The sequence below is a fragment of the Lonchura striata genome, chromosome 28 (assembly GCF_050655825.1).
Source record: "Lonchura striata isolate lonStrDom1 chromosome 28, ASM5065582v1, whole genome shotgun sequence".
In the NCBI taxonomy this organism is placed as follows: Eukaryota; Metazoa; Chordata; class Aves; order Passeriformes; family Estrildidae; genus Lonchura; species Lonchura striata.
In genome coordinates this window covers 5069293-5091428 of record NC_140730.1, presented here as the reverse complement: position 1 = coordinate 5091428, position 22136 = coordinate 5069293, and the positions used below count along the sequence as shown (strand labels likewise).

At 54.6% G+C, this 22136-nt stretch overlaps 3 protein-coding genes across 14 annotated transcripts in view; 2 read left to right on the top strand and 1 right to left on the bottom strand.

The window, feature by feature from the left end:
* The window catches only part of LOC110478007 (DNA-binding protein RFX2), a 76680-nt gene extending 63233 nt beyond the window's left edge, over positions 1–13447 (top strand). For all 12 annotated transcript variants that reach the window (XM_085562540.1, XM_085562533.1, XM_085562544.1 and 9 more), the window contains 8 exons: positions 252–364; positions 2483–2634; positions 3480–3577; positions 5802–5951; positions 7390–7598; positions 7911–8064; positions 10549–10591; positions 10880–13447. In XM_085562540.1, the coding sequence (XP_085418666.1) occupies positions 252–364; positions 2483–2634; positions 3480–3577; positions 5802–5951; positions 7390–7598; positions 7911–8064; positions 10549–10591; positions 10880–10986 (1026 nt within the window). In that variant the 3' untranslated portion in view covers positions 10987–13447. The remainder of the gene's footprint in view (positions 1–251; positions 365–2482; positions 2635–3479; positions 3578–5801; positions 5952–7389; positions 7599–7910; positions 8065–10548; positions 10592–10879) is intronic.
* A 144-nt stretch (positions 13448–13591) lies between these two features.
* On the top strand, positions 13592–19080 carry LOC110478013 (uncharacterized). Its single transcript, XM_085562551.1, has 4 exons — positions 13592–15832; positions 15930–16106; positions 16952–17150; positions 17944–19080. The coding sequence occupies exons 2-4, from the start codon at positions 15940–15942 to the stop codon at positions 18796–18798; spliced, it is 1221 nt and encodes a 406-aa protein (XP_085418677.1). The 5' UTR covers positions 13592–15832; positions 15930–15939; the 3' UTR covers positions 18799–19080.
* Positions 19081–20157: 1077 nt separating this feature from the next.
* Positions 20158–22107, bottom strand: IFI30 (IFI30 lysosomal thiol reductase). Its single transcript, XM_021544309.4, has 7 exons — positions 21954–22107; positions 21103–21282; positions 20951–21025; positions 20781–20876; positions 20543–20695; positions 20397–20465; positions 20158–20283 (listed from the first exon to the last, which is right to left on the bottom strand). The coding sequence occupies exons 1-7, from the start codon at positions 22083–22085 to the stop codon at positions 20218–20220; spliced, it is 771 nt and encodes a 256-aa protein (XP_021399984.3). The 5' UTR covers positions 22086–22107; the 3' UTR covers positions 20158–20217.
* Between the last annotated feature and the right edge of the window lie 29 nt (positions 22108–22136).

Here is a 22136-nt window from a genome sequence, read left to right as displayed (position 1 = left end):
CATTGATTTATTAACTGACATGGGACATCACTCAAGTGACCAGCTCATATCCCACCCTTAGAAAAAGCTGGGAATGCTTCATTTGCCAGGAATTACAACCCAAATACTGATTATTTTTCCACTGTGTGACCTGTTTTATGTTAAGTTGGTTACCACAGCAGTGCCAGTTCTGTTGTTTTTCATGTAAATTATTTACTGTGAATGGCAGCACTCCAGCTGAGTGCTCACCCCGAGGTGTTCTTTGCTGTCAGGCCACTTTGGATGTGGTGATGCACCTCCAGTTCCACTACATCGAGAAGCTGTGGCAATCCTTCTGGAGTCCCAAGGCACCCCCTAGTGATGGCCCCACTGCTCTGCCTTCCAGGTACTCCACTGCTTGCTCACACATCTCTTCTTAAGATGCATGAAGTGTTTTTAGGCTTTTTGGGAGAGAATTTGGGACCATTTTCTGCAGAGCCACGACAGAGAGAGTTGGAAGTGTTTAATATTGAAATGCAAAGTTCAGAGCTCTGGGGGAGGGTCTGCTCTGATTAGAGAATTGTGGGGTCACTGAGGTTGGAAAAGCCCTCCAAGATCATCAGATCTTGAGGTGTTGGGGCATGGGTTGGACTCGATGATCTTTAAGGCTTTTCCAACCTGGTCATTCTGTGAGTTCTGTGAGTCTGTCCATCAGCCCAGCACTGCCATGGTCACCACTCAGCCACATCCCCACGTGCCACATCCACACCTTTTTGGACACTTCCAGGGATGGTGACTCCACCACTGTCCTGCACATCCTGCTCCAATGCCTGATGTGAAGAAATTTTCCCTCATATCCAGTCTAAACCTCCCCTGGGGTGTCTTGAGGCTGATTCCTCTCATCCCTGTCCCTTGCCCCTCCTGCAGCAGAGGGGATCCAGCTTTCCCCAGGGCTCAGGAGCAGGGGTGATGATTCCCTGCTCAGATTTTAGGGACTCTCTGAGTTTTTAGGGATATCCAGACTGACTCTCTGCCTTGCCTGGCTGCCCAGACCTGTCAGTGCCTTGTGTTTTGAGGCAGATCATTGCAAATAAAGCTGCTTTAATCTTTTCACTCCTGCCTGGCTCGTTGCTGTGCCTCTTCCTCATTCTTTATGCATTGGGAGCTGCTGCCAGAGGAATGGAAATAAGTGAAAACAGACAAAACTGAAAAAGTGAAGGTTTCTTCTTAAAATCTATCACAAATCTGTCCACTCTTACTGAGGCTATAAAGATGAATGTTTTCTATTCAGAAGAAAAATGGTAAAACATTGAGTAATAAGGGAAACTCTCTCAAAAATCAGTAGAATATGGTGCTTTAGATGTTGCCCAGGGGATATTTTCCTGCAAGGAGTCACTGCAGCTGTGTTTGCTTGGTTTAAAATCTCATTTTTTTGAGGGAACTGCTCCCAGGCAGATTGCAACACCCCAAGAGCTGTTTCTAGGTACACAGGGGAAACTGGAGGCAGATTTTGTACAGAGCTCTTACACCTCTGCCACTAACCCAGAGAGTAAATAACACACTCCCTCCCCTTCTGAATATATAAATATAAGTACAAACCCCAAATATTAGGGAGGTGGCACACTGAAAGCATGAGAAGATGGATACACTTCACAGCAGGTTCCCTGACCTGTTTCTCCAGGTGGGATTTTCCAGGAGTTATGCCCAGGGAGTTCACCACTAAAATTCTGCAGGCTGAGGCTCCTTTAGAGTATGTCCAGGGCTTGGCTTTAATGATTTTGATGGGGGGAAAGACCCTTTCCATGGGGAAAGACCCTTCCAAATTCCCAATTCCCAGCATAATGTGTGGGTGAGCAGCTCTGCTGTGATGCTCTGGCAGTGAATTCAGGTTTCAGCTCTTTCTGCTTGCTGTGTAACAAATGTCTTGTGCCTTTATACATCTACAAAATGAAAATAATGGAAGCTGGATTGACCCCAGTCAGTTACAGATAATATGTTCTGTTCTCAACTACACATTCAGTCTCCTTCCTTCTGAAAATGTTCAGTGTTTGGAGGGGTTAAACACCTTGAAAACATCTCAGGATCAGCTCATCTGCCCCTACAGTGGCTGCAGAGTTTTTGTCCCTAGTGCTGTGGCTCAGGAGGTCGAGAGCAGAGGGGTGGGAAGGTTTGGGGACAGCTGGGGCTGGCAGGAGGATCCAGCTGAGCCTTTGCTGGCTGAGCTGGAGCTCAGCTCCCACGTGAACAGGGCTGTGAGAGGCAGTGAAGCTCAGAAGGGACAAGGGGAAGGCAGGCCAAGCAGCAGGAGTGTGGATTTGAGGGAAAACTGCTCCAAGCTCTGGCCCCAAGGACAGGGAGATGCTGGCAGAGACAAGACCTGTATGAGCAGTCAAACATTTCCTTTTGCAAGGCACACCAGCATGTTTTTTCCTGCTGAAAACTGGAGTTAGCAATGCAGAGGGAGGGGGAAAGCACGCAAGGCAAACCTGCTGCTAACTCTGTCTCCTTCCTCCTCCTCCTGCAGTGAAGAGGAACCTGAAGGGACCCTCCCAAAGGACAAACTGATCACCCTGTGCAAGTATGAGCCCATCCTCAAGTGGATGAGGAGCTGTGACCACATCTTGTACCAGGCCCTGGTGGAGATCCTCATCCCTGACGTGCTCAGGCCAGTGCCCAGTGAGTACCCCCAGCCCCAGCTGAGTCTGATCTCACCCTGGCTACCACTTCCACAAAGATTTCCACTGTAAAAACCCACTTGGAGGTGTTCTGGGTAAAATAAAAAGGCAACAGCAGTGTTCCTCCTGCAGCATTGCTCTGGGGGGATATTTTGTACCCCCTGAGAAATCCCCTCCCTTTTAAATTTTAAATCTCCTGACTTTGGCCAGGAGTTTGGATATGGGAACTCTTTGGGATGTGGCTCCTTGAAGGTCTTTGTTTGCACAGGACCATCCTGTCCCTGACTGCACTCCTGGAAATTAGGAGTCAAGTTTTTGGGAGATTAATAATGGGGTATTGAGGATTTGATTTTCTCTCTGATTTGGATTCCCAAATGTCCCTCTGAGGGTTGTCACAAGCTGGGGCACAAGGGTGTCTTTGAAGAGTGAATTTCAATGCTTGAAAAATGCTCAGAAGGGCCATGAATAAGAAAAGGACAAAAGAAAATAAAAATAATAAAAAAACCAGAAATGTTTAGGTTGGAAAATACCTTTAAGAACATTAAGTCCAATTGTCATAAGGATAAGAGTAAGATAAGGATAAGAATAAGAGTAAGAGTAAGAATAAGAATAAGAATAAGAATAAGAATAAGAATAAGAATAAGAATAAGAATAAGAATAAGAATAAGAATAAATAAAGAGAAATGGAAAAGAAAAAAAATAATAAGAGTTTGAGTAATAACATGAAAGAATAATTTGAGTGCATCAACCCAGCTGATTTCCTTGCTGCCATCTCAGCTTTCCCAGCAGTCCTAAGCTAGGAGATGGTAGCCAAAAATGGCACAGCCCAGCCTTTCTGACTTGCAGGCACGCTGACCCAGGCGATCCGGAACTTTGCCAAGAGCTTGGAAGGGTGGCTGATGAATGCCATGAGTGAATTCCCCCCCCAGGTCGTGCAGACCAAGGTGAGCAGAGACGGGCCCAGTGTGTGTCTGCATCTTGCAGAAATTCCTGCTGGGGTTTTTTCACCTGGCACAGTGCAATGGTTGAGTGTGAACCAAAATCAGCCAGGAGTGGGAGGACAGGTGGGGCAGTTCCTTTGTGCCAGAAGCTCCAGTTGTTGTATGCTTTCATGAATAGATTTTGAGTGATCAGACAACTCATGGAGCCTTTCCTGTGTCCTGAAATTGCAGGTAAAGATTTATGGCAGAAGATCATAGAGCCAGAGAATATCCTGAGCTGGAAGGGACCCACAGGGATCATCACAAACCCCTGTCCCTGCACAGACACCCCAACATCCCCACCCTGAGCATTCCTGAGAGCTCCTGGAGCTCTGGCAGCCTCGGGGCCAGGACCATTCCCTGTTATCTCTGCCCTGGAGTGAGGCTGCCCTCCTGGAAAGTACAGGAGTGAGTGGCATTGACCCAAGGCTCCTGCTCTCCTAAAGCCAGGGATTCTTGCTGCCTCTTCCCACCTTGCTGGTCTCTGCTGGAGGCAGAGTGTGAAAACCTGGTAGCTGAAAGAGAATAAATAATAGAATCATAGAATGATTTAGGTTTGGGTCCTTCCACTGCAGTTCTGCCTGGTGGAGCATTGTGTGGCCCAGACAACTAGGGAGATGTGATGGGCGAGGTCAGAATCCTTTATTCCCTACAAACCAACCCAAACTGAGCAGCACCTAAAGAGTCACCATTCATTCACAAACCACACTGTGCCCTCAACATGTTTTACAACCACCTGTGCCTAAGGATTGAGTTGTTCCAAGTACCTGGCACAACGATGAGGTTGGAAATGACCTTTAGGATGATTTGAGTCCCAGCACTGCCCAGACCACCACTGAACCGTGTCCCCGAGCTGTGCCCACAGGTTTTTGAGCCCTTCCATGGCTGGTGACTGCTTTATTCCCTACAAACCAACCCAAACTGAGCAGCACCTAAAGAGTCACCATTGGTTCACAAACCACACTGTGCCCTCAACATGTTTTACAACCACCTGTGCCTAAGGATTGAACAAGTTGTACCTGGCACAAGGATGAAGTTGGAAATGACCTTTAAGAGTATTTGAGTCCCAGCATGAGACAGAGTGAAAATTTAATAGGGTAGAAATCTATTTAGATTTAAGTAAAATGTGCTACTTTAAGCTTGCAAAATATGCTGTTTAGTCTAGAGACTGCAGCCTTAGCAAAACTACCCCAGCTAAAGAAAAAGAATGCAAATTTCCACACTAAAAGATAAGAGATAAGAAAGACTCCTTAGACTTTAAAACAGACAGGGCAGAGTAACCCAAGAGTAATTTCTGTACTTTCTAACAAAAACTGAGTACAAGTGTAACTAGCTGTAAGTGTAATGTGAAATCAGCACAATGAATATGCATTAACCTATTGTGAAATTGCATATAAATGCATATAAAAATTAGTAAAAGTAATAAAAAAGGATTGAGAGTTCTCAAAGGTGTGCATATACATTAAAAAGCAATGAGTCCTGACATACGTCCACAGCGCTGTAAATAAAGATATCCATTCCCTACAAATCTTTATTAGAATTGTAGAGTTTAATTTTTCATCTGCATTTCAAGCACTGCCCAGGCCACCACTAAACCATGTCCCCAAGCTGTGCCCACACGTTTTTTGAGCCCTTCCATGGCTGGTGACTGCGGTGTCAGAATACTTTATTCCCTACAAACCAACCCAATTCACAAACCACACTGTGCCCTCAACATGTTTTACAACCACCTGTGCCTAAGGATTGATGGAGTGTTCCAAGTACCTGGCACAAGGATTAGGTTGGAAATAACCTTTAGGGTGATTTGAGTCCCAACACTGCCCAGACCACCACTGAACCGTGTCCCTGAGCTGTGCCCACACGTTTTTTGAACCCTTCCGTGGCTGGTGACTGCTTTATTCCCTACAGACCAACCCAAACTGAGCACCACCTAAAGAGTCACCATTGGTTCACAAACCACACTGTGCCCTCAACATGTTTTACAACCACCTGTGCCTGGCACAAGGATGAGGTTGGAGATGACCTCTAGGATGCTTTGAGTCCCAGCACTGCACAGACCACCACTGAGCTGTGCCCACAGGTTTTTTGAGCCCTTCCATGGCTGGTGGCTGCAGCACTGCCCGTGCTGGCGTGTGCAGGGCTGGGCAGGCAGCAGTGCATGCCCTGCAGCCCCTGTGCTGTGTTGCAGGTGGGGGTGGTGAGTGCCTTTGCCCAGACCCTGCGCAGGTACACGTCCCTGAACCACCTGGCGCAGGCGGCGCGCGCCGTGCTGCAGAACACGTCCCAGATCAACCAGATGCTCAGCGACCTCAACCGCGTGGACTTCGCCAACGTGCAGGTAAGCCACGGGCTGCCCTGCTCCTCACCTGCCCCACGGCTGGGGCTCCACAGCCAGCCCCTCTGCTGCTAGCCATGCTCAGTCCCCAGTGCTGGAACCCACTGAAGGAGCTGGGGAAGAAAAGACTCGGGGGTGACCTTATCACTGTCGCTGTCGAGGCAGGGAATGAAGAGACTGACTCAGAAGGCTGTAACAGTAAAACTCTGATTATTAAAAATACACTGCTCTTTTATACAGAGCTTTGCAAGGATCAAATCCATTGGTCCTGAAGTGAAAACAACCCACAGCATTGGTGCAGAGTGCTTGACGTACAGTGATAGAACTTAACTATAAACAGTGTGAAATACAAGAGAGATAAAGAATTATTTACATTCTTTCCCAGCACTTTCCCAGGCTTTTTGCCTGGCTAGAAACTCTCAGTTTCTTTCTTTGACTGAATCTGAGACCCACATATCACTCTCTACAACTCCCTGAAAGGTGGCTGTGCTCAGGTGGGGTTGGGCTCTTTCTCCAGGAACTGACAGAACCAGAGGACACAGCCTCAAGCTGCCCCAGGGGAAATATAGGTTGGATATTAGGAAGAAGTTTTTTCTTTGAGGAACTGCAAAGTTCAGTGGGAGTGGAAGGACACTTCATCCTTCTGTGCTGGGCAGAATCAGCCTCCTCCTGGAGAACAGGAATATTGCAAGGGTTTAGTGAAGGAAAAGCCTGAGGGATGAGAGCCTCCCACAGCTGGGCTTTGCTGGGAGTCAGTCTCTGCCCTTCAGGTTCCTTTAATATAGAAATAAAGAAAGAAATAATAACGAACGGGTGGTAAAGTTTTGGAATGGCTGCCCAGGGAGGTGGTGGAGTCACCATCCCTGGGTGTGTTTAACAAAGCCTGGATGTGGCACTGGGTGCCAGGGTTGAGTTGAGGTGTTGGGGCTGGGTTGGACTCGATGATCTTGGAGGTCTCTTCCAACCCAGTGATTCTGTGATTCTGTGAACAAGGTGATGGGTTTGGTGTTGCTTTGCCAGGTGAATTTTCCACCCCACTGTGGAAAAGGAGTTTCTGTAAGATTCACAGATCATTAAAGCTGGAAAAAACCTCCAATACCATCCAGTCCAACCTTCACCTGAACCCCACCATGCCCACTAAACCGTGTCCCCAACAACTCATTTTTTGAACACTTCCAGAGGTTGTGACTCCACCACTTCCCTGGGCACCCCATTCCAATTCTTTACCACTTTTCCAGCAGAGAATCTAAGTGCTGCCAACAATTATGGAGTTCTAAAAATGCTGTGGTCCAGACAGATCAGAGGGGCCATGATTCAGAGCTGGTTTGCAGCACTTTCCTGCTAGAAAACAACACCATGCAGGCCTGGCTTGAGTAACTGTGAGCCTTTCTTCCAAGCAGGAGCAGGGTATGAGTAACCATGAACCCTTCCTCCTGAGCAGGAGCAGGCCTCGTGGGTGTGCCAGTGTGAGGAAGGCATGGTACAGAAGCTGGAGCAGGATTTCAAGCTGACTCTGCAGCAGCAGAGCTCTCTGGACCAGTGGGCCAGCTGGCTGGACAACGTGGTCACTCAAGTGCTGAAGCACCACGAGGGCAGCCCCAGCTTCCCCAAGGCAGCCAGGCAGTTCCTGTTGAAGTGGTCCTTCTACAGGTACATTTTCGTTCTCATTTTGGGGGTATTTCTGCATGAGAAAGAGCTCCTTGAGGCATGTAAAGAGATCCTTGAAAAGCCAAGGCCGAGTTCTTTACTCCCATGAAATTCTTCATAACTGTGGTTCTGGAATCCTTTCAGGACGGGGACAGGATGCCTCATAAATTAATTTCTTCAAAGTGTTTTGATACTTTTGGGTCAGAGGCAGAGACAGCACTGAGTCCCACAGTCCCACCAAGGTCCAGAATTCACAGCAGCTATAGCACAGGTGTAAAACTCAACCCAAATTTCTGCTTCCTGCCCAATTCCCAGCTCCATGGTGATCCGGGACCTCACCCTGCGCAGCGCCGCCAGCTTTGGCTCCTTCCACCTGATCCGCCTGCTCTACGACGAGTACATGTTCTACCTGGTGGAGCATCGAGTGGCCCAGGCCACAGGGGAGACCCCAATTGCTGTCATGGGAGAGGTGAGGATCCTTTATTCCCTACAAACCAACCCCAAAGAAGCAGCTCCTCAAAAGACACCGCTGGTTCACAAACCACACCATGCCCTCAGCTTGTTTGCAACAGAAATGATTTATTGAGTTGTTTTGGCACAAGAAGAGAGCTGCTGGAGCATCTTCCCTGAGCTGGTGTATTGTAAATGCAGGTGAACCCAATGGGAAGAAATGCTGATGCCTGACTCAATTCAGAAGGCTGAATTATTTATTATAACTATGCTAAAATACATTAATATACTATATAAAAGGAGGATCCTAAGACTACACACTACTTTCTCTGACTCTAACTCTCTCACAACTCGTGATCCTCTCTGAGAGTCCAGCCCCAAGTGGGTTGGATTGGCCATCGGGCTCAAACAATCCTCACCAGAATCCAACCAAGCACTCACCCCAGGTAAACAATTCTCCAAACACATTCCACATGGGAAAAACAAGGAGCAGAAATAGAAATTGTTTTCTCTTTAATTTCTCTCTGTGCACCTCTATGAAAAATCCCGAGAGGGAGAGAAATGTGCTTGCCACACTGGTGGGTTTGGGGTGGTTGAGCATCACTTGGGCTTTGGAGGCCTGCAGGAGGGAGGGAAAGGATTTCCCTACTTCTCTGCACCACGTGTGGCTGCCAGCCCTGACTTTGGGACTCCTGACAGGGCAAAGTCCAGCTCAACCAAGCAAAAATGGCCCAAAAGTTGCTTTCAGCAACTGAATTTCCCCAGGCCTCTACAAGCTCCAGCATTCCCTGCACAGTCAGCCACTCCCTCCATTCCTGAGGTGAAGAAGAGGATGATGGGGCTCTTTGGGCTGTTTGTGAGGCTTTGGGGGTTTTTTTGTTCACAGCAAATCTGGTGCCTGGCTTGCAGGCAGGTCCTGTCCTGCCTAGCTGGAGCCACATCCAGTTTTTCCCTCTGAAATACAGAGTTAAAAGCCCCAGATGAACTTGTGACAGCAATGCTGAAACTCCTGTGAGTTTAAAACTGAGCCCACGTGCTCAGAACTGATCTCATTTGCTGCTTGAAGCTCCCACAGAGCTCGTGCAGGGATCCAGGCAAACCAAAGGCTGTTGGTTCTGCCTTCCCACACTGCTCCAGCTGCAGTGCTGAGTTCCCACTATTCCCTGCAAAACCTCCACCTTCAGTGGTATTAAAAGAGCCTGAAAGGCAGAGACTGGCTCCCAGCTCTCGGAATCTGAGGTATTGATGATTCTGAGATTGTAGAAAGTCTCTGTCTTTCAGCCCCACTGCCAAAGCAGAAGCCAGAATTGGTCTGTGCTGGTTTCCAGGTTGTTTATTCTGTTGATCTCTCACATGTTCTGCTGCCCTGCCCAGCTCTGTCCTGCAGGGCAGCGTGTGGGGCTCTGCCCTCAGTGGGATGTGACAAACATTAAATACAGAAACTCCCTGGGCTGGATTTACAAGAACGTGCCAATATCTGTCACCTACGTTGGACAGTGTGTCCCCAGCCTGAACCAACAGAAAAATGCCAACACCACAGTGAGACATGGAGGGCATGAAGAAGGAGAAAAAGGACAAGGCACACCCAATTTCCTCCATCTTGTCCCCTTTGAACCCCTAATCTAGAATCCTAAAATTTTACTTTTGCACCCATGCCACACTTAATTATTACTCATATTAAACACTCAGAGCTGGTAATTGATCCTGTAAGATTGAAAACTCTTTTCCATGGCCAGAGATCACAGCCAGTGCCTCTGGGGGCTCTGTCCAGGGGGGTTCCTGACCCCTGCCAGGGTCCCAGACCTGCCAGGGCAGCCAGAGGGAAGCCCTGGATTCCCACACCCAGCAAAGCTCAGCTGTGGGAGGCTCTCATCCCTCAGGCTTTTCCTTCACTAAACCCTTGCAATATTCCTGTTCTCCAGGAGGAGGCTGATTCTTCCCAGCCAAGAAGGATGAAGTGTCCTTCCCCTCCCACTGAACTTTGCAGTTCCTCAGCTCCTGCTCCTGCCCAGCTTTCCATGACCTTTCAGCAATTTGGTGTCTCAGACCTCGTCATTGAGAGGGACACCACATCTCCAGAGCCAAGGAGCTCTCTGGTTCCACTTGGCACCACGGCCTGGCTGGCCAAACTCTCTCTGCCATCACTGCAGAGGCTTTGCAGAGAGGTGAAGGTGGAGGCAGGACAGGGGAAATGCCTGAGACGTGGAAGGGGCTGGAGAAAAGGCACCACTTTTGCCTGTAGCAGCACTTGGTCATCACCTGAGAGATGGAAAAATTTCCATCCTTTCAGTCTCCCTTAATCCCAGAGCTAAATCCTGCCCTGGATTGTTGTGTGTGGTGTGTGCACAGAGGTTTAAACAACATCAGAAGGCTTTTCCCCCAAACCCTGTGGTTGAGTTGAATTTCTGCTCTCCACCACCAGCACTGATGCTCACAGTCTCTCCTGGGTGGTTGAAATTGTCTGGCAAAGCCTCACTGACCCCAGAACTCCTTTTTCTTTCAGTTTGGTGACCTCACATCCCTGTCCCCAACTCTGCTGGACAAAGGTACCCCTGGGATGGGATGGGATGGGATGGGATGGGATGGGATGGGATGGGATGGGATGGGATGGGATGGGATGGGATGGGATGGGATGGCTGTGGGATGGGATGGGATGGGATGGGATGGGATGGGATGGGATGGGATGGGATGGGATGGGATGGGATGGGATGGGATGGGATGGGATGGGATGGGATGGGAGGGGGAGGGAACCTCGTGCTGCCTCTTGCAGCCTGCTGGGCTGGCCAGCAGCCCCGGGTGGCTCCGTGCCCCGCTCTGAGCCGTGTCCTTTGCAGATGACATCAGCGAGCTGGGCACGGAGGTGGAGCCGGAGCGGGCGCTGGGAGAGCCGCTGGTGAAACGGGAGCGCAGCGAGCCCGGCCACTCCCTGCAGGACATCTGACCCGGGGCTGCCCCGAGCCAGGCGGGGCTGGCCAGGCTGCGCCTCCCGGAGCCGCGTTATTATAGTGCCTCTTAGTTTCTCTTTCTGTTTACTTGTGTTTGAGGATGGGCTGAGCCGGTTTGGCTGCCAGTGCCCCTCCAGAGTGGAGGGAGAAGCTCCAGAGTCTGCTCCCGAGGGATGGAAGGCTCTGTGGTCAGAGGGTGGGATGTGCCTGGCTGGAGGAGCTGGCCTGGCTCTCCAGCCTGAGCGAGGCTTTGGCAGGGAAGGTGCTTTGGGTTCTTTCCCCACGTCTCAGACTTCACTGTGATACAAACTTGAACCAATCAGTGCCCAAGAAGAAGGAAAAATACCCGGCCCTTCTCCTGCAGCCTTTCCAGAGGAGCTTTTCCTGGCTCTGGCTTTGCCAAATCCCTTGCCCTGGGGAGCTCAGGGCAGTGGTGTCCCTGTCCCCCTGGGGAGAGGCTCCAGGCTGCACATCCCGGCGGGCACAGCCGTGCTCTGGGACTATGGGATGGGCATTCCCACCTGCTTCCACACCTCCCCAGCTTGGCACTTCACCCCAATGCTCCTGGGATGCCATCAGGCCAACTCAAGATACCAAAGGACTCGGAGGCAGTGGCAGCTGGAGGCAGAGCGTGTTTGTGTTCCCACGTGCCATGATGCCTGGGGCAATCCCATGGCAATCCTGTGATGATCCCATGGCAATCCCGTGGCAATCCCCATCCTCCACGATGCCCAAGCAGATGGGAACTGGCTCCACATCCTGGGTGAAATGAGCAGGGCTCATGCCTTTATTAACGTTCAGCTCTTTATTAAAAAGATCAGCTGGGCAGGGGGCTCAACACAGAGCTCACCCCCGCTGCTGTAGCTTTTTCCAGGGGGGAGAAGGGGTGCAGAGTGTGTCCCTGAAGTCTTTGTGGCACACTGGTAGCTGGAGGGTGAAGAGGTGTGCAGATTGTAGCTGAAGTCCCATCAGCAGCTGTCCCCTCTCCTTTCCTCCCTGGTAGCCCAAGGGTGCAGAGGTGTGCAGTCTGTTGCTGGAGTCCAGTAGCAGCTGTCCCCTGTCCTTCCCTCCTGGTAACACCAGGAAGAGTTGTTCCTTTATTCCTGCTTCCCACAGCCCAGTCCAGTCCCCTGCAGGCTCTGGTGACAGATCAAACACAGCCCAGGGATGTGGTTCCCTTTCCCCAGCCAGCGCATCCATCCAGCCCCCTGCACTGTGCCCAGCCCTGCATTTAGGGGTGTTTTCATCCCCAAAACCTCTGCCCACGATTCCTCTGTTAGGAACCAAATAGGTTCCTCTGTTTGCACCCCAGTCCTAGAATGGCAGCGTGGCTGGGGGGGTGTAGGTGATCCCCAGGTGGTTTAGAGAAAACAAGCAGAGCAATTAGCTAATTAACATTTCAGCATCAGTACTTGGCTCAAGCCAGCAGTGTCCCAGTATTGCCATGGGAACCAGGAAGGCTTTTTTTGTTCATTACACTGGGGTTTGTGAAATTCCCACCCCACGTCCTGCTCTGGAGGGGCTGGGGCAGGGGCGAGGGTGTGACCACAGTGCCTTAGGGGGGCCTTGTTCTTATTTCCCAGCCCAGGCTGGCCCAGCAGCCCACCCAGGTAGGGAGGGGCTGGCACAGACCCCCCAGGGGTCAGCACTCCGCTGGCATTTCCCTCTCTGGATCCCTTTGGCTCCCCTGGGGCTGAGCTGGGGGAGCTCCGCAGGGTTTTTCCCCCTTCCCCGTCCTGTGGGGTCTGTGCTGGCCTGGGTTACCCTGGGGTGCTCTGGGGTGCTGTGGGCTACAGGGCAGAGGAGAGGGAGGATCTGTCATCCAGCTAAACTGCAAAACAAAGCCCTGGGGCAAATGTCTCTGTGAATAAAGGCCGTGTCATAAATAGCTTTTATTTTTATGGTTTCTACTGATGCAGTGTTTGGCGTGAGCTTTGCCAGGGGTCTCGTGTGCATTTGCCTAGCAGAGTGTACTCTACCCAAATCTCTGATTTGCTCGTTCCCAGTGGCACAAAGGCAGCTGTGGCACTTTCAAACATGTTCCTAATGGCAAGTGAAATGGGAGTGTGCAGTGGCACATCTTCCCTCTGTGCTGCTGTGCCAGGGTGGTTTGTCTGTAAATGTCTCACATGGAAGTGGCAAGAGAGACGTGAGAGAGGCAGATTTAAATGTACATAACCATGAAAAACCCCCCAGGTCAGAGTCCACACTTGGGATCCTGCTGATAAGAGAGTCTAAAAAAAAAAACAACTGAGCAACCAAATCTTGACTGCCCTGCTCCACTGAGGGCCAGAGGAAGTTCAGCTCTGCCTCCAAGGGAAGGCAGCGTGCAGAGGAGATGCTCTGGAGCTCTGCAGCAGCGTGAGGAGGCTGGAGCAGCACCCAAACCCCCTCCACAGAATTCCCAGCTAAAGCTGAACAGCAATAAATGTGTATCCAATGCTCAGGCCTGCACAAGGAGTGTCGTGGTCCCTTTCTGTGATCCCCCATTTCTTCTGTGATCCCTGAGAGGTGCCAGGAGATGCTGCAGCAGCCTCGGGGGGGATGAAAGCAGTTTGGGGTCTGCAGCAGGGCAGATCCCCCTGGAGAGCAGCTGGTGGGTCAGATAACCCAGAGGGGAGGAGAGGCTGAGGATCAGACTGAGCACAGGGCCACGGGAGGATTTTCTAATTAAGCTTCCAGACTAATGGAGAGGATGGGAGCAGTGAGGATGGGAGGATGTGAGGAGTGCTGGGTCATTGCTGCTCTGACCCCTCAGGAAGGTTCAGCCTTTGCTTCGCTCTCCCTCTGGGTTAGGCCCAGACAGAGCCTCCTCCTTTGGGAATCTCGGGTCTGGAATCAGACTATTCCCCCCAGGGGAGCTGGGCAGCACCTCCTGACCCTGAGAAAATCTGCCTGAAGCACAAAGCAACCACAGCTCAAAATCCTCCTGTGAGTACCTACACCCCCATCCTCAGCCTGCCTCTGGCTCCATCACCCCTCCCAGATGGGCAAACCCTGCAGAGATTTCAGCACAAGCATCCCAGGATTTCATCTTCCACCTCTTCCCAACACCGGAGAACACCAGGAGGTGGCAGGAGAAGGGGAGGTGGCCACCAAGCCCAGGGAAATGAGGGGTACAACATTCCAGAAGCAGCTGGACATTGCCAGTCCCCGTGGCTCATCCCAGAGGGCAACCTGGGATCTGGGCAGGGTGGCACAGCCCAGGGCGTGCCCGAGGGGCAGGGGACACCACAGTGCCACCAGCCTGGGAGGTGCTGCTGCTCTGGGACAGCCAGGACAGCCTGGAGTGCCTGGCACAAGGAGAGAGCTGCTGGAGCATCTTCCCTGAGCTGGTGGGTTTGGGGTTTGGGGTGGTTGAACATCACTTGGGCTTTGGAGGCCTGGAGGAGGGAGGGAAAGGATTTCCCCACTTCTCTGCACCACGTGTGGCTGCCAGCCCTGACTTTGGGACTCCTGACAGGGCAAAGTCCAGCTCAACCAAGCAAAAATGGCCCAAAAGTTGCTTTGAGAAGCTGAATTTCCGCAGGCCTCTACAAGCTCCAGCATTCCCTGCTCAGCTGGGCAGGGTGGCACAGCCCAGGGCGTGCCCAAGGGGCAGGGGACACCGCAGTGCCACCAGCCTGGGAGGTGCTGCTGCTCTGGGACAGCCAGGACAGCCTGGGGAGCTTCAAGCTGTGCGTGGCTGCCGGGATGGGAGGGTGCCTGAGCCCCAGACTCGCCTCCTGTTTGTCCCCTGGGGAATGTGTCCCTGGGCTGGGATGGCTTTGGGTTCATGTCTGGCACTCCTGGATTGTCCCCACAGTGTCACAGAGCAGGCTCCGTGTCTAGGAAACCTCTGGGACTTGTGAAGGGGAAAGAGATGAAATTCTGGAAATTAACCGACGCAAAAATACAGATTTAAAAACAGGAACCAGAGCCACCTTCTGTTGTCTGCTTGCAACTCCTCCCATCATTTGGTCTGCAGCAGCACCTTCCCTTGTGCCAGGGCAGCCCAGGGCACAGGGACATCAGCCAACACCTGCAGGAGAGGCTCAGGAGGGCTCCCAGCATCAGCGCCTCAGTTCCCACCCAGCTCCACAGCCCCTGCCCTGTCCCAGCCCCCCTCACCGCCCCCGCTGCCAGCTCGGGGCTCAGCCCATGGCGATGTTTCATCCCAGACCCTTCCCATGGAGCTGGGCCCCTCCTGGCCCCAGCCCTGCCCTGCCCTGGGCTCCAGATCCCTGCTCCCTCCCTGCGCTGGGGATGCTTCTGCAGGGAGAGGGGCCTGGCAGCACTGAGAGCCCAAAGGATTTGAGAGCCCAAAGGATTCCCTGGACAGAGGCTTCCCTCCCCTCCACGTGGCTGTCACAGTCCCTGCTCAGGGCAGGGACACTGAGGCACAGACTCATGGCTGCGATTCTCTGTCCCCCTGGCTACCAGGGGACAGGTTCTGCTGCCCGGCCCTGCCTGCTCCCTGGCTCTGCAGATGGGGCAGGAGGAGCCTGGCTGGTCCCAGGGCTCAGCTGGGGCAGTTTAACCACAAACAGGTTTCACCTGGAGCAGGCAGTGTGGGGGCAGGTCCACAGCCACCCCTGCAGCTCCTTCAGGGTGTGTTTATAAACCCACACCCCCCTCAGCTCAGGGGCTTTCTCTCTCTTTCCTTTTATTTTTTTCCCCTTTTTTTTTTTTCATTTTTTTTTTTCCTTTTATTTTTTTTTTTTATTTCTTTTTTCTTTTCCTTTTTTTTTTTTTTGCCTTTGTATTTTGGGAGCCGAGGGGCATTTCAGAGCCGCTGCCTCGGGGTGTTTGGGATATACTGCTAGAGCTTAGAACTTCCTCCTTTCCAGTGCTCCCAAGCAGGTAAGGACACAACCATCGGCCCTGCCCTGGGCTGGCTTCGGGGGCTGCAGCCCAGGGCTGGGGTGTCCCAGCTCTGTCCTCGTGTGTCACATCCCAGGCGCAGGACCATGTCCTCACTCGGCTCTGGAGCGCCCTTGGGGCGCAATTCCCAGCCCAGCTGCGGCCCCCCAGTGCCAGCCGCACGGAATTCCCTCCTGGCACAGCCTCTCCCTCCGCCCTGGAGCCGCCCCCTCGCCCTGCTGGGCCCGGAGGACGTCGTGGAGAGCTGCAGCGGGTACGTGGCGTGGGCTTGAAATGAGCAGGGCTCATACCTTTGTTAATGTTCAGCTCTTCATTAAAAAGATCAGCCGGGCAGGGGGCTCGACATGGAGCTCACCCCCGCTGCTGTAGCTTTTTCCAGGGGGGAGAAGGGCGAGAAGGCTGCAGAGTCTGTCCCTGGAGTCTCCGTGGCACACTGGTAGCTGGAGGTGAAGAGGTTGCAGCCTGAGCTGAAGTCCCAGCAGACCATCCCCCCTCCTGGTCCTCCTCTCCTCATCCTCTCTCCTCTCCTCCTGGCACACTGCTAGCCAAAGGGTGAGGGGATGTGCAGAGCCTGCTGCTGAGATCCAGCAGCATCTGTGCCCTCTCCTTCCCTCCTGGGAACACCAGGAAGAGTTGTTCCTTTGTTCCTGCTTCCCACAGCCCAGTCCAGTCTGGTCCCCTGCAGGCTCTGGTGACAGGTCAGACACAGAGCAGGGATGTGGTTCCCTTTTCCCCAACCAGCTCACCCATCCAGCCCCCTCCACTGTGCCCAGCCTTCCATTTAGGGGTGTTTTCATCCCCAAAACCCCTCCCACGATTCCACTGGTCTATTTTGCATCCCAGTCCTAGAATGGGGGGGGTAGGTGATTCCCAGGAGCAATTAGCTAATTAACATTTCCATGTCAGAGCCAAGTGTCCTAGCAAGGCTGTTCTGTTCATAGCAGGCTGAGCCCTGCCCTTGCCCGTTTGTCCCCAAGGGATGTGTCCCCTGGCTGCGGGAGGTGTTTGATGCAGCCTGGCTCTCCTGGGAGGCTCTGAGGCTGCTGGCTGTCGCAGCAGGGTGGCCCAGCTGACCCCTGTGTCCCCACGCTGTGCCAGGAGCTGCTGCGAGCTGGGGGTGGCCCTGCTGGAGCGCTCCCGCTCGGGCCCCGACCCGCAGCTGGTGCGCAGGATCGTGGCCCAGGTGGAGTTCTACCTGTCCGACGAGAACCTGGCCAAGGACGCCTTCCTCCTCAAGCACGTGCAGAAGAACAAGATGGGCTTCGTCAGCATCAAACTGCTCACCTCCTTCAAGAAGGTGGGTGCTGGGGGCTGCCTCCTCCGGGCTGTGTCCTGGTGCTGCAGGGCTGGGCTCTGCTCACTGCCCAGGGGAACAGGAAAAGCTCCTCAATTCACCTCTTCTGCCATGGGCTGCCTTGGAAGCCATCATCCCTTCACCAAAAAACCCGGGGAAGTGCTGGTGGTGTGGCTTAGGGGGTGGTGTGGCTCCTTGCCAGAGCCTGGGGACACTGGGAGTGTGGAGATCCCAAAGCTGCTCCCTTGCCCTGGGGGTGTTGGATGGGGTCACAGCCTGCCTGGAGCGGGGGTTTAGTGTAGAAATGTGCCCCTTGTTGGCGGAGTAAACGAGTTAGTCTTTGTCCCCTTAAAAAGGAAAAAAAAAGGCCAGAAGTTTCTCTCCTCAATTTGGTTAAAAGGCACCTCATAGGACCTTGGGGACTTCACCTCAAACTTAAGGACACCCAATTGGACAGGAGCCAAAAAGTCCCGCCGAAGCAATTCCCTAAAAAAGAAGAGCACAAAAGAAGTAAATCGCTTTTGTGAAGTGGTTTAGCAGGAGCAAATACGTCTTGTCCCGACTCGGTTTTTCTCCATAAAGAGCTTTTTTATTTTTGCCTTTTATTAAAACCTTTTGTTTCCAACACCGTCACAGGAGCCATCCTGCTTCTTTTATGCCACCTGAGGTAGCTGAGCTATCAAGGGTATAATGCTTATCTCTGAGAGCTTATAAAAGCAGGCTCAAGAAAACAGAAGTTTAGGGTGGTTCCTGCCCGGGGGATGCCGAGTGATGGGGATTCCACCTCTCTGCCCAGGTGAAATACCTGACCCGGGACTGGCGCCTCACCCTCTACGCCCTCAAGTTCTCGGCGCTGCTGGAGGTGAACAGGGAGGGCACCAAAGTCCGGCGGCGCCTCCCCATCCCCGAGGACCTGCTGAGCATCCCCCCCAGCAAGCTGCTGCTGGCCTGGGAGCTGCAGCCGCGGGAGCAGGACCTGCCCGTGCAGAAAAGCTTCCTGGACACCATCACCAGGATGTTCAGCCCCTTCGGCGCCATCGCCTCCATCCGCCTGCTGCGGCCGGGCCGCAAGCTGCCCGCGGACGTGCGCCGGTACTGCTCGCGGTTCCCCGAGCTGCTGAGCCGCTGCTGTGCCCTGGTGGAGTACGAGAGCCTGGAGAGCGCCCGCAGCGCCGCCGAGAGCCTGGGGCACGGCGGCTGGCCCAGCGGCAGGGTGGTGCGGCTGTGCGGGAAGGGCGGCAGGAGGAGAGCCGGGCAGGATTCGCCGGCCCGGAGCTTCCCCCGCGGCCCGGGCAGCGCTCCGCAGCCGGGCGATGCTCCCGGGCTTCTGTCCCTCCTCCCGAGCCAGGAGCCGCCGGCACCGACCTGGCCCGGCGGCGACTTCGCGCCGGGAGATTCCAGCGCTTTTCCCGGCTCGCTGCTCGCCAGCAAGGGCTTCCCTCCGCTCGGGATGGGCACCGAGAGCCGCCCGGGCTCCTGGACACCCTGGGGCAGCGCTGGCCTCTGTCCCAAACCCGCCCCCAGCGATGGCCAGTGGGTGCCCGAGCCCCTCGGCCTGTGGGACGGGGTCCTGCACCCGCCCCACGGCCCCGAGGGCGCCCAGGGCTTCGGCAGCAGCTTCGGGAGAGAAGAGCTCGTCCTCCGGCGCTGAGATCTGTTCCGATTCAGGGTTAGGGCTTGCAATTGTCTTTCTTTTCCCTTCTTCTTTTGAGTGGAAGACTTTTCTCTGGTCCTGTGGGCAGTGGCAGTGCAGCTGATCCAGGGGACAGAAGTTTTGGGGCAAGGACAATGCTCGAGGCAGACGCTGAGCAGCAGCAGGGGCTGTGCTGTGCTCATGCCAGTGAGACTGTGCTTGCTCAGGGCCCAGAGCTGGGTTTGGGGTCCAGGTTTTGGATGAGAAATGGACAATAAAGAGAGATTAAGTTTCCAGGCACTCTCTGGTTGATGCTGTGATTTTTTTTTTTTTTTAATTGGTTTTCTTTCCAGGTCTTGCTGCTGCCTGAGGTGCAGCCAGACAATGGAAGGAAGGTCCCTGCCTGCCTGCAGCTGCCTCCCTTGCTGGCCTTGGGGTGGTGGGGACACTGAGGGGTGCCCAGGACAGGTGGGCCACGTTGGCTGAGCCTGAGAGAGACAAGAGTGATGGCTGTGGTGGCAGGGCATGGTTCCTCCTGGCTCTTGTCTGCTCAAGGCTCTCCGGCATCTCTCGGGATTGAACGTGGGGTCCTCCTGTGTCCCCCTGCTCCCAGAGCCTCCCCAGCTCCTCTGGGAAAGGGTTAAGGGAGGCTACAGGAGTCTGCTAGTGCAAGTGCCCTTGGTCTGTGCCCAGAGCTGGGATGTTGGAGGGATGAATCCCATCCTGCAGGACTGGAGGGGAGGATGGGGTCACACCTCGTGTGAGGAGAGCTTTGAGGGCAGTCCCTGCGGTCAGGAGCCTCTGGGATGAGGATGAGGGGGATGGAAAACAAAGCAAGTGTGGGTTCTGGTGCCCATCACCCAGCCAGGACCCTGGCACTGAGTTGTTCTACAGGTAGTGAGGAAAATTCTTTAGATCAAGAATTCCTTGTCTTTGTGGTAAAATTCATCCCCCATACCCCAGCTGGGAATGGCCTCTTCTGGGGCAAGCAGGCTTGGGAAATTCCTGAGAATTACTTGTCACAAGTGCTCAGGAGCCATCAGGAAAGATGCCATCCTAAACCTGCTGGTGGGAATGGAGAACTGGTGCCAACTGGGATAGTCTTGCCCCAGTGCTCCTGAAATGGTTGAGTTTAATGCTGTCATTAGGAGGAGAAAGATGGACACTGGGGCTGCTTCCCAAGACTTGGAGAGAGGAAATGTTCTGCTGCTCAGCAGAGTTCCCTGGAATCTTCAAGGGGCTTCTTTGTGAACTTCTGGAGCAGGTAATTCCCGGGTCTGGAGGGCAGCCCCAGTGCCCAGCCCCTCTCCCCTTCCCACTGTAGCAGGGCAAAACCACCCCCTCCCTGCTCCCCCACCACACCACTCCAGATCCGGGTGCTTTTCCATAAAAATATCCTTTTTATTGGCCTCTCTCCCTGTGCTCCCACAACGTCCCTCAGCGCCTGCAGCCAGACGGGATCTTTGAGGCCTTGGAGCCCCCACAGATGTCAGGCTTCTCCCCCTGCCAGAGAGCAGCCATCAGAGCCCCAGCAGGGATGGGGACGTGTCCCCGAGCCCCAGCAGGGATGGGGACGTGTCCCCAAGCCCTGCTGTCCCCACAGAGCCTTGTCCCACCTGGTAGAGATGGCAAACCAGCCCCAGCAGCGAGGCCTCTGCCAGTGCCTGCAGCTCATCCGTGTGCTTCTGTGGGGGGACACAGGGGTCAGGGGGTCCCCAGGGTGTCCCAGCCCCGCCTGGCACCCAGTGCCCCCCTGCCATACCCCATTGATGGTGATCCAGGGCACGTACTGGTGCGGGGGGTGCAGCGCCTCCGTCACTTGGGCATTGTGGTGCATCAAGGCCACCCCCGTGTCCCCCTGCACGCAGGCGCTGACGCGGCCGCTGTCCACCTCTGGGGCATAGATCTGCAGGCACTGCCGGGCACAGGGGACATGGGGATGGTCAGGGGGACAGAGCTGTCCCCCATGTGGAGCACTGAGGGCGGGGAGGGGGACATACAGCCTCCAGGTTCTTGGTGACGGAGCTGCCTGCCTCCAGGCAGAAGATGACGGGGAAGTAGGTGCTGAAGTTCTTGGCCTCGTGCATCAGACAGGCCTACGGGGACAGGGTGGGCGGTGAGGAGCTGCTGGAGCCCCCCGTGCCAGCACCGTGGGAACGGGGACCGTCACCTCCATCATGTTGCCCAAGCATTCCTCGGGGCCGTGCTGGCACTCGAAGTCCAACTTCCCGCTGACGTTCCTCTCCTGCGGGACCAACCGGTCTGAGTGGCGCTGGCAGCACCGGGGCGAGCGCCAGCGGCGCCGGGAGGGCCGAGTCCTACCTGGGCGTTGCCGTAGGGCACCAGGGTGATGTTCAGCATCTCTTCGGGCAGCAGCAGCCAGGTGGGGAAGAGCTTCAGGACCAGGAACTCGCGGCACGCCGGGCACAGGCTCTCGTAGTACAGGCTCAGCTCCACGGGCGCGGCCACGGGGTGTGGGAGGCTGGGGCAGCGGCTCTCCACCTGCACACGGGGAGGTTTTGGGGTGCACGGTGGGGTATGGCTGCAACCCCCCCGTCCTCTATCTGTAGGGATGGGGCAAAGCTCCGGGATGCAGGGAAGAAGGGGGATGAGGGTATGCAGGGCTAGAGGGAAGTGAGAGTGGCCGGGAGCTTTCTGCTGCTGCAGCATCCTGTGCGTGGCTGGCACCCAGTGCTGGGGCTTTCCACTAGAACTTCCCCAAAATATTTCAGGGAAAAACAAATTTAGACCAGGACATGCCTGGGTGGGGGTATGGTCCAGCACCCAGTGCCAGGGGAAGCTGCAGTCCCGTGGGGCTCACAGGGCGTTGTCACCACCTGGGTCTGTTTGGGGCAGAATAAGCCAAAAAAAGCGGTTTTACACTTAAAAAGCAGAAGTGCCAGCGGCAGCTGGGAAGGACCGCGGGCACGGTTCGGCTGGACCACAGCCGCTCCCCAGGGATGCTGGGGGATGCCGTAGTGCCCGTGTGGCACCGGCGGCTCTCTGGATGTGACAGCCCGTGCCCCAGCGCCGCTCGCAGCTGGCACTCGCTCCGGGCATCGCGGGGCGCTGCCCCAGCCCTGTCCCCGCGTCCCGGGGCAGGCCGGAGGTGGCCGGGTGACCCTGCCCTTGTCCCCCGCTGTCCCCAGCCCCGGCAGCAGCTCGGCTCTGACCTGGCAGGCGGCGGCGACGTCCCTGGAGCTGCACCAGCGGTGGGCAGGGCGATCACAGCCCGGGGCCGCGCCGAGCCCCGGGGCCAGCAGGGCCAGCAGGGCCAGCAGGGCCAGCGGCACCGCGGGGGCCATGGGGAGGCCGGGGTGACGCGGAAACGAGCCCGTCCCAGCGGGGACTTTTAA

Bases quoted from the DNA above. Each gene is read 5' to 3' on its own strand.
- LOC110478013 (XM_085562551.1), top strand. From the start codon at position 15,940: ATGTCCTCACTCGGCTCTGGAGCGCCCTTGGGGCGCAATTCCCAGCCC. The intron at 16,107-16,951 runs GTACGTGGCGTG...ACGCTGTGCCAG, and splicing joins GTCGTGGAGAGCTGCAGCGG to GAGCTGCTGCGAGCTGGGGG. The intron at 17,151-17,943 runs GTGGGTGCTGGG...CTCTCTGCCCAG, and splicing joins TGCTCACCTCCTTCAAGAAG to GTGAAATACCTGACCCGGGA.
- IFI30 (XM_021544309.4), bottom strand. From the start codon at position 22,085: ATGGCCCCCGCGGTGCCGCTGGCCCTGCTGGCCCTGCTGGCCCTGCTG. The intron at 21,283-21,953 runs GTCAGAGCCGAG...CCCCGTGTGCAG, and splicing joins ACGTCGCCGCCGCCTGCCAG to GTGGAGAGCCGCTGCCCCAG. The intron at 20,696-20,780 runs GTATGTCCCCCT...TGTGCCCGGCAG, and splicing joins TCACCAAGAACCTGGAGGCT to TGCCTGCAGATCTATGCCCC.